This window comes from Oryctolagus cuniculus, chromosome 13 (assembly GCF_964237555.1).
Source record: "Oryctolagus cuniculus chromosome 13, mOryCun1.1, whole genome shotgun sequence".
Lineage (NCBI taxonomy): Eukaryota > Metazoa > Chordata > Mammalia > Lagomorpha > Leporidae > Oryctolagus > Oryctolagus cuniculus.
Genome location: NC_091444.1, coordinates 103,219,571 through 103,237,827, shown reverse-complemented (window position 1 = coordinate 103,237,827; position 18,257 = coordinate 103,219,571). Strand labels below are relative to the sequence as shown.

Here is an 18,257-nt window from a genome sequence, read left to right as displayed (position 1 = left end):
ATTTTTCTGTGCTATGTTTTTTAGGGCTTTAATTATAAGATATTTTATATATATATATATGTCTATTTAGCAAGCTATTTATTATAAAACATCAGTTTTTCACTGCAATTTCAAGTATTGTAATTCATAATACTTGTTCATGTAATTTGAAAATTTGGGACATAAAAAGGGTTATAGATATGCTAGAAACTCACATGAAGACATCATTTTTTCTTTTAAAGATTTACTTACTTATTTGAAAGGAAAAGTTACAAAGAGAGAAGGGGAAGAGAAAGAGAGAGATATCTTCCATCTGCTGTTTCACTCCCCAAATGGCCACAACAGTCAGGGCTGGGCTGATCTGAAGCCAGGAGCCAGGATCATCTTCTGGGTCTCCCAGCAGGTGCAGGGGCTCAAGCACTTGCATCATCTTCTGCTGCTTTCCCAGGCCATTGCAGAGAGCTGGATTGGAAGTGGAACAACTGGGATTTGAACTGGTACCTATATGGGATGCAGGCGCTGCAGATGTTGGCTTTACCCACTATGACCCAGAGCTGACCCCTCTTATTTCTTTCTTTTTAAGATTCATTTACTTATTTGAAAGGCAGAGTTATAGAGAGGGAGAAGCAGAGGCAAGAGAGAGAGAGGTCTTTCATCCACTGGTTCACTCCCCAAATGGCCACAACAGCCAAGGCTAGGCCAAATGGAAACCAGGAGCCAGGAGCTTCATCTGGGTCTCCCATGTGGGTGCAGGGCCCCGAACACTTAGGCCGTCTTCCACTGCTTTCCTAGGTACATTAAAAGGGTGCTGGGTTGGAAGTAGAGCAGTTGGAATTTGAACCGGCGCCCATATGAGATGCCAACACTTTTGGCAGCAGCTTAACCCTCTATGCCACAGCACTGTCCCTGAAGGCTTATCTTTAAAGAAACTGATGTCTTCAGAAGTAGGCAATAAGAAATCTATTTCACATTAGATTGATTCTTTTTGTACCATCATATGATTGCCTTTAGCCAAAGTTCTGTGTATTGAGAAATTGAAATTTGGCTAAGAGGTATTGAATTTTTACTGTTGTGATTTTATTAACCAAAGTATACATTTAATTATAAATCATTACAATCTAATAAAATTATAGAAAGAGAAATGATGGCATGGGAAGTTTCATAATACAAAATTTGGTAGAAAAAGTAGTTTAAAAACAGAATATACAACATGTATTTTGGCAAAGTAAGTATTTTTATACTTACTGTTATTCTCATTTATGCTACTCAGCTTTAATTTTTTATAGCTTTACCATGTATAATAAAGTTATTCTTATATGTTAATACATTTGTGATATAAGTGATATTTGGTGGTTATTTTGGTTATACTTAATAGGATATGTATTTAGGTAATCTTTTGTTATTGAGCATTTGTGTTAGGCAGTGCTGTAACAAAAAAATCTCAGGGTTTTTAAAAAATAAAATTAGCAGGGCCGGCGCCATGACGTAGTAGGTTAATCCTCCACCTGCAGGGCCGGCATCCCATATGGGCGCCGGTTCTAGTCCTAGCTGCCCCTCTTCCAATCCAGCTCTCCGCTATGGCCTGGAAAGCAGTAGAAGATGGCCTAAGTCCTTGGACCCTGCACCCACGTGGGAGACCCAGAAGAAGATCCTGGCTCCTGGCTTCGGATCAGCACAGCTCCGGCCATTGCAGCCATCTAGGGAGTGAACCAGTGGAAGGAAGACTTCTCTCTCTGTCTCTCCCTCTCACTGTCTGTAACTCTACCTCTGAAATAAATAAATAACTTAAAAAAAATCAAATTAGCAACGTAACTAATAAAACTGACAAATTTTATTTTTATAAGGTAGAAATAAATTATTATCCGAACTATTAATGAAATATAAAATCATTATTATTACTGTATAGCTATGCTAATTTGTAACCCCAAGTGATCTGTATATTTAATGTATGTTTCCAATAGGTTCATTCCAGCCAACAAATGAAATGATGCTCAAGTTCTATAGCTTCTACAAACAGGCAACTGAAGGACCCTGTAAACTTTCAAGGCCTGGGTTCTGGGATCCTATTGGAAGATACAAATGGTAATTTTACTTATAGAGATATAAAAAACAATTTCATTTTGATGAACTGATGATCTTATAATTCTTATTTACATGGTTATATATTAATTCTGGACACAGACTGTCCCAGATGTAATTTTTATTCTCCATGCTCTTGTCATAGAATTTTACACAAACAAGAAAATGCTGGGGAAGACAGGAAAATAGTAAGACCAATTCCCAAACTAAATTAAAGAAACAAACTTCTCTGCCTCTTTTAGCTGCCAAGAAAAAGAATGACTTGCTTTTCAAGTGACACTGTTTGCTTTGAGACTTTAAGATAATAAATAACTAGGATTATGACTCGGGTGCTGCCACATTAACTTTTTATCTCAGCTGTCACTCTTAACCTACTTGACTTTAGAACACAAATTTGATTTTTAATATGCTTGAAAGAATCATAAACTATTGAGGTACCTCTGCCATTTTCCCAATTGACTAATATTTGTTACCCTTAAATATGAGCGCACTTCAGAAAATCTCTTTAAACTGCTAGAACTATTGGGTCCTTCATATTACTGAAGACTTTATAGAAGTTTTAGACTACACTTTGTCAGCACAGTATGCTAATTGAGGAATTATGTTTTAAGAGCCCCTACATGCTAAATTTTTCTTTGAGAATGGGAAGGACTATCAATTCATTTGATGATCTTTTAGTACTATACATTTCCAGTAGGATCTTTATGAATAGTAGCAAAGTAATAGTTTAATGAAATAGTAATATGCTATTTGATATGTCCATTTTGAGAAAATTTGTCTGCTTCATTTTTTTTCCCCAGAACTGATCTTTGGTAGAGTTATACTCCTACTGGACAAAACATAAAAAGTTTAGCAGTTTTTGTGTTAGGCAAAAATTTCCAAGGACTGTTCTTATTACCTGGGGGTTTAAAGTTTTCCTGTCCCTGACATTTTTATTTTAGAAGTGAGAAACCATTTTCATTTTTAGTCCAAATATGTAAGTTAGGATTAATTAGTGATTAATCAATTAGTAGAAACTTCTAAGTGAAACTTGTGATCATTTGGGGATGAGGATTGTCTAAGGCCCATGAAATCATTTGGTCTGGACTACCAACACAACTAGAAGTGGGATCTGAAATTCAATAAATCTGTAACAGGTTAATTTTTGGCATGATAATTTTGTATGGCCTGTGAATGATATTATAAATATCCAAATGGCCCTTGATATAAAAAAGGTTTCCCACAACTGATAGAACATGGTTGTGATAGTTCATAGTCTTCTAAAATGTTCATTTCGGTTATTACTTACAATGATATTAAGAGTTCTTAGAAAATATTCATGAATAGTGTACAGTCTTTGTGGTCTTTTAAAATATAAGTAGGATATATATTTATTAGTTTTAAATACTGTTTATCTTGTTTATTTCCTGTGATAGTTTTCTTCAAGGTGACACATTCAAAGAGATCTTTTGGAGACATAATATGAGGAATGGAAAACCAGATGTCTCTCATTCTTATTTGGATATTTTCATTTCTAGGGATGCTTGGAGTTCACTGGGTGATATGACCAAAGAGGAAGCCATGATTGCATATGTTGAAGAAATGAAAAAGGTAAGAAAATAATTCACAGTAGGAAATAACAATATGAAGAACAGTTGCCATTAATTTATCAGATAAGTTAGCTGCTTTGTTTTAAACAAGGAGACCACAGTATATTATACTATAAAGTCTAGATTATTGAATTTATTAGGATTTATCAGTTTTTTATTTTATTTTATTTTATTTTATTTTATTTTATTTTATTTTATTTTATTTTCATTTTCCTTGTCTCTATAGTTGACTTCTGGAGACAGTATAGGAAAAGGACTTTAAAAAAATATCAATGTCATTTTCTCAGGGATCTGGGAAGTACCTGGACTATCTTGAAAGCATTTCTGCTTTGCCCTTTTTTATTTAAGAGAAATAGTTAACAAAACTGCCTGGTAATATTCTCATACAAGTTTTTTACCAGTTAATTGATACAATCTCATTATTGGATTTTTCAGTAACAAGTATTTTTATTTTCTTTCTTTTTTTTGAAAATATTTATTTATTTGAAAAAGTTAGAGAGAGAGAAAGAGAGAGAGAGAGATTGATCTTCCATCTGCTGGTTCATTCTTCAAATGGCTGCAATGGCCAGAGCTGGGCTAGGCCCGAAGCCAGGAGCCAGGAGCTTCTTCCAGGTCTCCCATGTGGGTGCAGGGGCCTAAACACTTGGGCCATCCTCCACTGCTTTCTCAGGTGCATCAGCAAGGAGCTGAATTGGAAGTGGAAGCAGCCAGGACTTGAACCAGAGCCCATATGGGATGTCAGTGCTGCAGGAGGCAGCTTAACCTGCTGTGCCACAACACTGGCCCCAGTGTTTTTATTTTCTAATAAAATTGTTTATTTTAGAGGCAGAGAGACACAGACAAACCTCCTATCCACTTGATCGAGGAGAATGCCTGGAAGCCAGCTACTAAGTCTCCCAGTGTGGGTGGCAGGGACCCAACCACTTGAGCCATCACCTGCTGCCTCCCAGGGTCTGCATTAGAAGGATGCCTGTATCAGGAGCAGAGCTGGGACTGGAACTCAGACACTTCACAGTGATGTGGGCATCAGAGCATCTTAACCGCCGCAGCAGATTTTCTGTGAATGCATAGATCTTTCAGAAGCAGAGTAAGATAAGGGTACTGTTAGGTTCTCTGCTTAACTACTAAGGGGAGGCATTCCTCATTACCTAGCTCTTTCAGGTCTGCCTACCACATCATTTTGAGAAATAAATTTTTTAAGAAATCATGGATTTTAAAGATGACCTGAAAGACTTTTTTTTTTTTTTTTTTTTTTTTTGACAGGCAGAGTGGACAGTGAGAGAGAGACAGAGAGAAAGGTCTTCCTTTGCCGTTGGTTCACCCTCCAATGGCCGCCGCTGCAGCCGGCGCACCGCGCTGATCCGATGGCAGGAGCCAGGATCCAGGTGCTTTTCCTGGTCTCCCATGGGGTGCAGGGCCCAAGCACCTGGGCCATCCTCCACTGCACTCCCTGGCCATAGCAGAGAGCTGGCCTGGAAGAGGGGCAACCGGGACAGAATCTGGCGCCCCGACCGGGACTAGAACCCGGTGTGCCGGCGCCGCAAGGTGGAGGATTAGCCTAGCGCCGGCTAAGACTTTTTATTAAGGACCATTTTTATGTTAGACATAGTTCAGAAGTTGTGAAGTTTCCATGTGATGTAATCAGACCAATTTTTTTTCTTGTTTTCTTCTTTAAACCTCTTTTGTGTTGCTGAAAGTTGTGCCCTTTGTTACGTTTTCACAATTTTTATTTAGTGGACTTTATCCACAACAAAGGGCAAAGTTTAATTCCTGTTAACTCTATCAATAACACAATAACAAAGGAGCCTTTCAGAGGCAGAGAAAGATAACCCAAAGCCTTTTTGGTTTCATCAATTATTGTTTTTTCTTTACATAAGTGTCATTTTTTTGAAAGATTTATTTATTTATTTTAAAGGCAGAGTTACAGAGAGGGCGGGAGGGAGGGAGGGAGGGAGAGAGAGAGAGAGAGAGAGAGAGAGAGGTCTTCCATCTGCTGCTCACTCCCCAGTTGGCTGCAATGAGTAGAGTTGAGCTGATCTGAAGCCCGGAGCTAGGAGCTTCTTCTGGCTCTTCTGTGAGGGTGCAGGGGCCCAGGGCTTGGGGCATCTTCCATTGCTTTCCCAGGCTGTAGCAGAGAGCTGGATTGGAAGTGGAGCAGCTGGGACTCGAATAGGATGCCTGCATAGCAGGCAGCAGCTTTACCCACTATGCCACAGTGCCAGCCCCCTTAAGTGTCATTTTAATTCTTAGGATATATTTCTGTAATGTAAAGTCAAATTGAAACATTAAGTAAAATTTCCCTATTTTTCCTATCGGATTTTATTAACTAATGGTATAACCAGTTTTAAGTGTGAGGTCGATGAGATAATGTGCATTCCATCCCTGCCCCTGCAAAGTATTAAAACTATACCATCTCTCTGTCATTCTTCCTTTCAAGTAAATAAAAATAAACAAAACAAAAGAAACTTGTGTTTTCATCCTGTACCAAAAAAGATTGAGGAATTTAGTCTTTGCCTTAACTGAATATATCGGTACCTTTCCAGGACATTTTCTTCCTCCCTCCCTCCCTCCCTCCCTCCCTCCCTCCCTCCCTCCCTCCCTCTTTCTTTCTTTCTTTCTTTCTTTCTTTCTTTCTTTCTTTCTTTCTTTCTTTCTTTCTTTCTTTCTTTCTTTCTTTCTTTCTTTCTTTTCTTTCTTTTCTTTCTTTTCTTTTCTTTTCTTTTCTTTCTTTCTTTCTTTCTTCAGGGTGGACAGTGAGAGAGACAGAGAGAAAGGTCTTCCTTTGCCGTTGGTTCACCCTCCAATGGCCGCTGCGCCCGAGCATCGCGCTGATCCGAAGGCAGGATCCAGGTGCTTTTCCTGGTCTCCCTTGGGGTGCAGGGCCCAAGTACTTGGGCCGTCCTCCACTGCCTTCCCGGGCCACAGCAGACAGCTGGCCTGGAAGAGGGGCAACCGGGACAGAATCCGGCACCCCGACCGGGACTAGAACCTGGTGTGCCAGCGCTGCAAGGCGGAGGATTAGCCTATTGAGCCGCACCTCTGGCCTCCAGGACATTTTCATGATCTAAAAATGTGTGTCAACAAGGAAAAGTGCTGGATAAGCCCTTAAGGTTTTCAATGCTATTTTTCTATAATATATATGATTTACCAAATATTTGTTACCCACTCTTCATTTGCACAGGTTATAATGTATTTAATTAACTTAATTAACATCAGATAAGATTTCTGAGGGTGAGTAGACAGGTTTGCCTGGGTTTGTCTGAATGTGTGTCTCTGTCTCTTTATCATGTAGTGTGGGTGTGGGGGGTGTGCACCTGCATGCCATTTCCTGTATTTCAACATTTCTGTGTGTGTGAGAACTTCGCAAATGGCTAGGAACTTCTTGGTCATATTTTTTTTAAGTGTCTCTAATTTAGAGAGTGAAATCTCTAATTCTGGGTATATCTTGCCCAGTTACTTGTGTACTGTCTGCTATTAAAGCTCTAGCTTACTGAAAAAATAAATACTCTGTTTATATTTGAACAGTGCTCTCACATAATCCATTTATTTAATTCTGACATCAGGAGGTCCATAATTTATTCCTTTCTGTGGAGTTTCAGAAACTCAAACACTCAATGAAGCAGCTCTACAAAGGACAAATTTGAGAAAGATTTTTTTATAAGCTTTAATTGAAATAGAACTAAAAGCAGTTTTGGAGGAGGATCGGAGAAGATATTGAATGGGGATCAAGATGGTGGTTGGCCTACCAGGTTCTACTGAATGAGTAGTGTAAAAGGTGCTGACTTTACATTTGAATGGTCTCTGCCATTTCTTAGCTCTGACTTTGGTTACGTCAAAGTAAACATTACCCTATGGTTTCAGTTTCGGATTTGAACCTAATTCTCAGAATTATTATAAATCAGATATCTGTAAAAATGCCCTGCCCCCATATCCTTAGCCTCATAACAAGTATTTGCCTTGGCAAATTTTATGATAGGCTGGTGCCGCTGCTCACTAGGCTAATCCTCCACCTAGTGGCGCCGGCACACCGGGTTCTAGTCCCGGTTGGGGCGCCAGATTCTGTCCCGGTTGCCCCTCTTCCAGGCCAGCTCTCTGCTGTGGCCCCGGAGGGCGGTGGAGGATGGCCCAAGTGCTTGGGCCCTGCACCCTATGGGAGACCAGGATAAGTACCTGGCTCCTGCCATCGGATCAGCGCGGTGCGCCGGCCGCAGCACGCCGGCCGTGGCGGCCATTGGAGGGTGAACCAACGGCAGAGGAAGACCTTTCTTTCTGTCTCTCTCACTGTCCACTCTGCCTGTCAAAAAAAAAAAAAAAATTATGATAAAACATTCTTTTCACTCTCATTAACTCATACAGCAATTAGATAATTTATGATGAGTTATATAAATAAATTATGTCACTAAAGCCAATTATAATAAATCTTGTTCATTCTGTATAATCTCTCTCAGTAACCTTCCCCTCACCCACATGTGCACATTGTGTGAGTGATAGTTTCTGTGTGCATATCTAAGCTCAAAATCATATCATAGCTTCTGATTATCTCTGACTGTTCATGATCTATCTGCCTTTGGTTTAGAAATAAAAGCATTGTTTGTACAAGAATTTTGGAGTTTTAAGCTGGCTTATTTATTAAATGTCTTCTGTATTCTGAACACTGGAAATCAGAGAGTGAATGAAAACAGAAGAAGGCCCCTTTTCACTGAGCATACAGTCTATTGTGCAAGACAGGGAGTAAACAATCAGGAAAATAGGGAGAGTGACTAACGAATCCAGGGTTACTGTGAGTTTTAAAGATACAAGTAACCACTTTAAAACTGCATATAAGTTGAAAAATATGTAAGAAGAATAAAAGATTTTGCTTGCTTAAAAGTAAGAAATTTGGAGACAATTTAGTAGTTAAGATGCCTGTTAAGATGTTTATCTCCCATATTGGGGAACCTGGGCTCCTGATAATGCAGACCCTAGGAGGCAGTGGAGCTGGCACAAGTAACTGGGTTCCTGCCACCCACATGGGTCAAAAAAATGGTTTGAGTTCCTGACTCTAGACTTCGGATTTTCCTAGTCCCAGCTGTTGCAGGCATTTGGAGAGAGAACCAGCAGATGGGGACTCGTTCTCTTTCTCTCTCCTCTGCCTTTCAAATAAATAAATTTAAAAAATTTTAAATAGATTTGATTATTTTAATAATAAAAATAATATGTATGTATAAATGCAAAAAGAATCATGTATAAAATGAACATGAGGTCTTCCCCATTCCCTCCCTTTTCACTCTGTAGTAGTAATTACTTTTAGTCATGTTTTGTAAATGTATTCAGAAAGGAAATAAATACTTATTATTAAGAAAGGAAACTAATATTGATATCACACCGAATATACTGTGTAGCAACTACCTTTTTTCCTGTAAAGAAAAATTAGAAATATTTTCTTAATTAACACACACAGCTAATTTATTCTTTAAATATTACAAGATACTAAATATGTAAAAGTTCTTTAATTTCCTGCTCATTCACCAATTGCTGCTTATTGGGTTGACTGCTTTTTCAGTTATTTACCTGGCTCTTTCAATTTGATGATCTGAGTTTGGCCCATAGTTGTGAAGGTGTCAGAAAGTGGTAACCATGTCCAACTGTTGTGCCTTTTTAGAAATGCTACCCTTGGGGTCAGCGCTGTGGCAAAAGGGTAAAGCTGCCTCCTGCAGTGCTGGCATCCCATATAGGCGCTGGTTGGAGTCCCAGCTGCTCTACCTTTGATCCAGCTCTCTGCTGTGGCCTGGGAAAGCAGTAGAAGATGGCCCAAGGGCTTGGGTCCCTGCACCTGCTGGGAGACCCAGAAGCTGCTCCTGGCTCCACATTAGTAGGAATCGAATTGAGAAGGGGGTCAGCTCTAGAATCCAGAATCCAGAATCCAGAATCCAGAATCTAGAAATCTAGATATCTAGAATCTAGAATCTGTTCCTGCATGAAGGTTTCCTAACCAGTGGTTTCACTACTATGCAAAATACCCACGCTAAGTAGTATGCTTTTTTTTTTTTTTTTTTTTTTTTTTTTTTTTTTTTGACAGGCAGAGTGGACAGTGAGAGAGAGAGAGACAGAGAGAAAGGTCTTCCTTTTTGCCGTTGGTTCACCTTCCAATGGCCGCCATGGCTGGCGCGCTGCGGCCGGCGCACCGCACTGATCCAATGGCAGGAGCCAGGTGCTTCTCCTGGTCTCCCATGGGGTGCAGGGCCCAAGTACTTGGGCCATCCTCCACTGCCTTCCCGGGCCACAGCAGAGAGCTGGCCTGGAAGAGGGGCAACCGGGAAAATATCCGGTGCCCCGACCAGGACTAGAACCCGGTGTGCCGGCGCTGCTAGGTGGAGGATTAGCCTATTGAGGCGCGTCGCCGGCCAGTAGTATGCTTTTAAAAAATAAAACAGGAACAATCATTTTCTTATCAGGATTTGGAATTCATTAAAAGTTAAATATATACTGTATATCAAAACTATATTAAAAATTTTAAGTATTCAGAAGCTCTAGGTTCCTGGCTTCAGATCAGCCTAGCTCCGGCCGTTGTGGCCATTTGGGGCATGAACCAGCAGATGGAAGACATCTCTGTGTCTCTCTCTACCTTTGCCTCTTTGTAACTCTGCCTTTCATATAAATAAAAATAAATCTTTTAAAAAATACTACCCGTGGTGCTAAAGAACAGACATCATAATTTTATGCTAACCCCATGGTATTCAATTTAAATAGATTAAATTCCCTAACTTTTTATGTAGAGTTTATAGGTTATTGTATGAAGTGTTAAATGAGGCTTATGTAAAATAGTCTTCAAAATGAGATTCCTTTTAGATCTTTAATATATGAGTTCTGGAGTCTTTCTTGCATCATACGTATTTAAGTATGTAATTAATGTAAATCCTTTAGGGAGAGTATTAATGAACTTTAAATCTCAAAGGCTGGAGAAATTGGAGCTAGTAGATTATTTGAAGTAATGTAGATGAAATTTGTATTTTGTGATTTCACAATATTTGTTTCCTCTAATTACAGATTCTTGAAACTATGCCGATGACTGAGAAAGTTGAAGAATTGCTGCATGTCATAGGTCCATTTTATGAAATTGTAGAGGACAAAAAGAGTGGCAGGAGCTCTGATTTCACCTCAGGTTGGACCATTTTATCTTTTTAAATTCAGCAACAGATATTACGCATGCATTAATATTTAATATCTAATTTGTATTTTTACTTTCACATGCCAGTCCGATTGGAGAAAATCTCTAAATATTTAGAAGGTAGGAATAATGAAATCCATATAAAAGCTTTGTTTAAAATTTACACACCAAAAGAATTTTGCACAAATTTATATAACTTTGGAGCTTGTCAACCAGGAATTTTCATTCCAATCACATTTTGTGAAATTTCAAAATATTGCATAATCACATGAGGTTTTAACTCTTTTTTTTTTTTAAGATTTATTTATTTACTTGAAAGAGTTACAGAATAAAAAGGAAAAACAGAGAACGATCTTCCATTTGCTTGTTCGCTCCCCAGATGGTTGCAACAGCCAGTGCTCGGCCAAGCCAAAGCCAGGAGCCAGGAGCTTCTTCTAGGTCTCCCATGAGAGTAGCAGGGGCCCAAATACCTGGGCCATTCTACTGCTTTTCCCAGGCCATTATCAGGGAGCTGGATTGGGAGTGGAGCATCCAGGACATGAACCAGTGCCCATATAGGATGCTGGAGTTACAGGCAACAGCTTTACCTGCTACACTATAACTCTAGTCCCAAGATTTTATCTCTTAAAATTTTTATTTATTTACTTATTTATTTATTCGAGAGGCAGAGAAAGAGTGATCTCATCTACTGGTTCACTCTCCAAATGCCTACGATGGCTGAGCAGTGCTGAGGCTCAAGCCTGGAACTGGGAACTCAATCCAGCTCCGCCATGTGATGGCAGGGAACCAACTACCTGAGCTATCACCTGTTGCCTGCCATGGTCTGCATTGGCAGGCAGCTAGAATAAGAAGCTGAACTGGGTATTGAATCTAGCTACTTTGACACAGGATGCAGGTTTCTTAACCTGCTCAAATTGATTTTTTTTTTTTAAATTTTGTTTTTTAAAGATTTGTTTATTTGAAAGGCAGAGTGACATTGGTTGGGCAGGGGCAAAGAGAGAGAGAGCAAGAGACAGAGAGACTGACCTTTCATTCACTGGTTCACTCCCCAAATGACTGCAACAGCCAGGGTTGGGCCATTCTGAAGTCAGGAGCTGGGAACTCCATCTTGGTCTCCTACATGGGTGACAGAGTCCCTGGTACTTGGGCCATGTTCTGCCACTTTCCTGGGTGTATTACCTGGAAGCAGATGCTAACTTAACCCACTGCACCATAACACTGGCCCCTGCCCCAAGTTTGTAACTCTTATTTTTAAGTTATTAAAATATGCCAGGTTAATAATGTACAAAATTTTGATAGAACTAATGTTTTTATTATGATGGATTGCATTTTTCCTTTCTTGAAAAAAATTGATTTTTATTTATTTGAAAGGAGAAAGAAAGACAGAGATCTTCCATCTACTGGTTCACTCCCCATACCCCTGCAACAGCCAGGACCAAGCCAGAGTCAGGAATTCTGTCCAGGTCTCCCATGTGGGTGTCAGGGACCCATATACTTGAGCCATCACCTGCCTACAGAGTATGCACTAGCAAGAAGCTGGAATTGAGAGTGGAGTTGGAATTCCAACCCAAGCACTCCAATATAGAATGTGGGAGTCCCAAGCAACACCTTTAATTGCTGCACCAAATGTATGCCCCCCAATAAATCATGTTGTCTGTTTTGCTTTATGGATTATTTTAGCTAAATCAGAGATTAAATTATATTTAGCTAATCAATTTGTTTATAGTATGGTTTAACTCCAGCACAGCAAGCTAAGGACATCAGTGAGTTCACTTAACCTATTTTTTTTTAAGAATTTTGTTTTTATGTTCTCAGTAAAGGATTGACATGGATCTATTTTGCATATTAGCAGAAACTGAATAAAATACAAGTTTTCCTGCTGTTAACTATAAACATGGTTTTTATTTAATTTTTTAATTTTTTAATTTGACAGGTAGAATTATAGACAGTGAGAGAGAGACAGAGAGAAAGGTCTTCCTTCCGTTGGTTCACTCCCCAAATGGCCGCCACGGCAGGCGCTGCGCTGATCCAAAGCCAGGAGCCAGGTGCTTCTCCTGGTCTCCCATGTGGGTGCAGGGGCTCAAGCACTTGGGCCATCCTCCACTGCCCTTCTGGGCCACAGCAGAGAGCTGGACTGGAAGAGGAGCAGCCGGGACTAGAACCTGGTACCCATATGGGATGCTGGCACCGCAGGCAGAGGATTAACTAAGTGAGCCACGGCACCGGTCCTATAAACATGTTTTTTAAAAAAATTTTCTTAGCCCAGTGAATGAGACCACATGAGTTAGTTTAAATGAGAATTCTGTATACTTTATATAAAAATCAGCAGAGCTGAGAGTGGGGTTAGCTGTTTTGTCTAGTGGCTAAAACAGGTCAGATGCCTGTGTTCCATATTGGAGTACCTGCATATAATACCTGGCTCTGGCTCCTAATTCCAGCTGCCCACCAGTGTAGATCCTGGGTGGCAACACCTGATGGCTCAAGGAGTTGAGTTCCTACCAACCATGTAGGAAAGCTGAATTGAGTTTTTTGGCTGCAGGCTTTGTCCCCTGTGCAGCTCAGGCTATGGTAGGCATTTTAAGAGTGAATCAGCAGATGGGATAGCTCATTCTTTATCTCTGTCTCTCATTCTCTGCCTCCTGTTTCTAAAAAATAAAATAAATAAATAAAAAAACAGCCAATACCAGGCTCCATATTAAGAAACAAAAGAAAAACCAGCCTGCATGCATCCTCCCCTCTTTTTTGGCACTCCTGTTTATAAGGCATCTTATAATAATAAACAGGAATTGCAACTTTTCAGAGCAGTGATCTTCCTGCACCATAATAACCTTGCAGTTTGTATCTCTCACGGTAATAATGAACCCTGTTCAACTGATAGTGGCTGCTTATGGGCCATACCTCTGTACTGAACCATCCTAGATCTGATATGATTAGAAGAGTCAAATATTAACAAGTAGTGTCCCTTATAGTTTATGCTTATTCAGTTCAGAAAAAAAATTCTGTCTCTGTTAAGTATATTATCAAGCATATTCCAGAGAGGAGTAAGTCTGAACCTGCTTTAGTGGTCCAGCTTTCTGGACAGAGGAAGATATTTAAACAGCTAATTACTAAGCAAGGAAGAGTAAGTAATAATAATAAAGATGCAGGTCCATTGTCACGTAGCTATAATTTAAAAATCTAAAAAGTTTTGAAACCCAAAGGTTGTTTGGAACTTGCTTAACTGCAAGTTAACCCATCCTGTTTGAACCAGTTAAGGGCAGAATCTGATGTGAAGTGACATGAGACTGTTTTTGAGTGTTTTTTTTTTTTTTTTTTAAGATTTATGTATTTATTTATTTATTATTAGAGAGGCAGACACAGTGAGAGAGACAGAGAGAAAGGTCTTCCTTCCTTTGGTTTACTCCCCAAGTGGCCGCTATGGCCAGAACTATGCCGATCCGAAGCCAGGAGCCAGGTGCTTCCTCCTGGTCTTTCACACGGGTGCAGGTGCCTTCCCAGGCCACAGCAGAGAGCTGGACTGGAAGAGGAACAACCGCGACTAGAACCCAGCGCCCATATGGGATGCCAGTGCCACAGGTGGAGGATTAACCAAGTGAGCCACGGCGCCGGCCCCTGCAAAAATCTTTTAAGAGTGCTGCCTGATACTATATTGGAGGATTACAAATATGCCACATAGTATTTGTAACAGGTGGACTTTGCAAAATTAGAAAACTAGGGATTTCAAAACATATCTAGGGGGCCTGTGTTGGGGTACAGTGAAAGGGAATTAAGCTACCGCTTGCAATGCTGGCATCCCATATGAGCACCAGTTCAAGTCCTGGCTGCTCTGCTTCTAATTCAGCTTCCTGCTAATGTTCCTGGGAAGATAGTGGAAGATTGCCCAAATCTTCATTCCTTCCCACCCAGGTGGGAGACTCAAATCAAGCTCCTGGCTTAGCTAGGACCTGACTGTTGTGGACATTCAGGATGTTAACCAGTGGATAGAAGATTTCTCTCTCTGTCTTTCAAATAAATAAATAAATCTTTAAAAAAAAAAAAAAACAACACACCATATCTGTATCCAAGGGTTGTTATGTAAGGGATCAGGAACCTGTACTACATTTAATCTGAACCATTCTGATAGACACCACTTAGATTCTCTTTTAGATCTTCAGAAAAATGCTGTTGTAACTGTGTACATATATCCTTTTATATCTATGGAAACACATCTGGGAGAGATAATTTGGAAGTGGAACCAGAAGTGTTTGAAGGAAGTTTATAATTTTCTAAGATATTGCCAAGTTAACAAGCCGCTTGGCAGTCATGACTTTTCAAAAAATTTTTAATTTTTTTTTCATTATATTTGAAAGCCAAATGAGAGAAACAGAAAGAGATCTTCCATCCACTGGTGCGTTCCCGAAATGACTGCAACAGCCACAGCTGGGTCAGGCCAAAGCTTGAAACTCTATCTTGGTCTCTCACAAACTCAATTACTTGAGCTGTCACCCGCTGCCTCCTAGGGGCTGCATTAGCAGGAAGCTGAATAGGAAGTGAAAGAACCTGGACTTGATACCAGGCATTCCTGTTTGGGACGTGGGCATCCCAGGTGGCAACTTTTACTGCTGTGCTACACACCTGCTCCAGTCATAACTTTTTTGTAAAGAAACCATCTTGGGGCCCAGGGTTGCAGCCTAACGGGTTAAGCCACTGCCTTCTGAGCTGCGTCTCATATACTAAACTGGCATCTCATAAATAAAATAAACCTTTCAAAAAAAACAAAAGCACACAAAGCATCTTTTGAAAAGTAGCCATTTAGGGCCCTGTGCTATGGCATAGCAGGTAAAGCTGCTGTCTGCAGTGCCGGCATCCCATATGGGCACCAGTTCGAGTCCTTGCTGCTTCTCTTCTGATCCAGCTCTCTGCTATAGCCTGGGAAAGCAGTAGAAGATGGTACAAGCCCTTGGGCCCCTGCACCCGTGTGTGGGAGACCTGGAGGAGGCTCCTGGCTCCTGGCTTTGGATTGGCGCAGCTCTGGCCATTGCAGCCATCTGGAGAGTAAACCAGTGGTTGGAGGACCTCTTTCTCTCTCTCTGCCTCTCCTCTCTCTGTGTAACTCTTTCAAATAAATAAATAAATCTTTAAAAAAAAAAAAAAAAGAAAAAGAACCATTTAAGCACAGTTAGAACAAATGCATTAGTTTCACATGGGTAGAATATACCTATGTGACAGGTTTTGAAATCAGGAAATAGTGTCCTATTTCGTAATTTTTCAAGATTGTTTGGGGCCGGCACCAGTGGCTCACTTGGTTAATCCTCTGCCTGCAGCGCCGGCATCCCATATGGGCACCAGGTTCTAGTCCCGGTTGCTCCTCTTCCAGTCTAGCTCTCTGCTGTGGCCTGAGAAGGCAGTGGAGGATGTCCCAAGTGCTTGGGCGCCTGCACCCGTGTGGAAGACCAGGAGGAAGCACCTGGCTCCTAGTTCTCTGCATAGTTCTGGCCATAGCAGCCACTTGGGGAGTGAACCAACGGAAGGAAGACCTTTTTCTCTCTCTCTCTCACTGTCTAACTCTATCTGTCAATTATAAAAAAAAAAAAAAGATTGTTTTGTTGATACTTCACATTTTGTATGAATTTTATAATCTGTTTGTTTTTGCAAAAAAGTCAGCTAGGATTTTGATAGTGATTGCACTGAATTTGTAGATCATTGGGAATTATTGTGATCTTAGCAATACTGTCTTCCAGTCTACAAACATAGGATAGGATGTCTTTCCATTTATTTTGACTGCTAATTTCTTTTAACATCATTTTTTCATTTGCACTATATAAAGTCATAAATTTTCTTTTGTTAAGTATATTCTTAAACATTTTCTTCTTGTGATGCCATTATAAATTGTTTTCTATTTAATTTTTGATTGTTAATTATAACTTATTGAAATATAGTTGACTTTTTTATGTTGATCCCACATCCTCATTGAACCTGTATTTGAAGTGCTTTGTAGATTCCTTAAGATTTTCTGTACCAGAGCATGTCATCTATAAGCAGATTGTTTCACTTCCTCCTTTCTTATCTGAATGCTTTTTTTTTTTTTTTTTTTTTTTTGACAGGCAGAGTGGACAGTGAGAGAGAGAGACAGAGAGAAAGGTCTTCCTTTGCCGTTGGTTCACCCTCTAATGGCCGCCGCAGCTGGCGCACTGTGGCCGGCGCACCGCGCTGATCTGATGGCGGGAGCCAGGTGCTTCTCCTGGTCTCCCATGGGGTGCAGGGCCCAAGTACTTGGGCCATCCTCCACTGCACTCCCGGGCCACAGCAGAGAGCTGGCCTGGAAGAGGGGCAACCAGGACAGAATCCGGCGCCCCGACCGGGACTAGAACCTGGTGTGCCGGCTCCGCAAGGCGGAGGATTAGCCCAGTGAGCCGTGGTGCCGGCCCTGAATGCTTTTTATATCTTTTTGTTATCTCATTTCCTTGGCTGAAATTTATAGTAGATTATTAAGTAGAGATGGTGACAGCAGACACCTTTGTCTTGTTACTTATTTTAGGAGTCTTTTAACGTTAAATAATATGCTAGTTGTGAGTTTTTTAATTAATGCCCTTCACTAGATCGAAGAAGTTCTCTTATATTCTTAGTTTCTTTAGTATTTTTAAAATGAAAGTGTTGGATTTTGTTAAATGTATTGTCTTCATCTGTTGTAATAATCATGTGACCTTTTTCCTTTATTCTTTTAATTGGTGTATTATATTGACTTTTAGATATTAGGTAGGGCTCATCAGTAATTCCATCTGCTTCCCCTTACTCATCACAGAACTACAGTGATGCATTTTTCTCTTTGTTTTTAAAGATTTATTTATTTATTTGAAAGGCAGAGTTAGAGAGAGAGAGAGAGAGAGAGAGAATCTTCCATCCCTGGTTCACTTCCCAAATGGCCACAACAGCTGGAGTTGGGCTGATCCAAAGTCAGGAGCCAAGAGCTTCCTCTGGGTCTCCCTTGTGGGTGGAGGGACCCAAGGACTTTGGCCATCTTCTGCTGCTTTCCCAAGCCCATAAGCAGGGAGCTGGATAGGAAGTGAAGCAGCTAAGGCTCAAACCAGAACCTGTATGCAATGCGCCGGACTCAGTGATGCTGTTTTTGCTGCTCTCAAGTAGTTTTGCTCCAATCATCTGTTTGAAAACATTTAGGGGATTCCTGTGGTTTTGTTGAAGATGCCCATGGATGGTAGATTTTTTGGTTTTTCAAAAATTGTTACTGGTTTTTGTGGTTGTCATGGGGAGAGTAAGAGAGGTTCAAAAACTTCTGCTGCCATGATTCTAATAGAAAATAGGGATAGACATTTGACCTGTTAACTGATGTTTTAAGTTCAAACTTAAGATATAATAAGTTGTGAACCTGAAACCTTAAAGATAATAAAGGGATACTTTTTTTTTTTGTACTTAAATGGAGTCCCACTATAGTATTGAGTTTGTTGGTAGGGTCAAAAATAGTATTT

At 40.3% G+C, this 18,257-nt stretch overlaps 1 protein-coding gene across 20 annotated transcripts in view; it reads left to right on the top strand.

Annotated features, from left to right (window-relative positions):
- ACBD5 (acyl-CoA binding domain containing 5) overlaps positions 1-18,257 on the top strand; it is a 60,207-nt gene that overhangs the window by 4,849 nt on the left and 37,101 nt on the right. For 10 of the 20 annotated variants that reach the window (XR_011381737.1, XM_070056106.1, XM_051820981.2 and 7 more), the window contains exons 3-6: positions 1,941-2,061; positions 3,576-3,648; positions 10,674-10,788; positions 10,882-10,914. Coding sequence is in view for 19 of the 20 variants with exons in the window: in XM_070056106.1 (XP_069912207.1) it covers positions 1,941-2,061; positions 3,576-3,648; positions 10,674-10,788; positions 10,882-10,914 (342 nt within the window). In the remaining variant the exon portion in view is untranslated. The remainder of the gene's footprint in view (positions 1-1,940; positions 2,062-3,575; positions 3,649-10,673; positions 10,789-10,881; positions 10,915-18,257) is intronic. The other 10 variants (XM_070056109.1, XM_070056104.1, XM_051820976.2 and 7 more) reach the window with 1 other exon arrangement.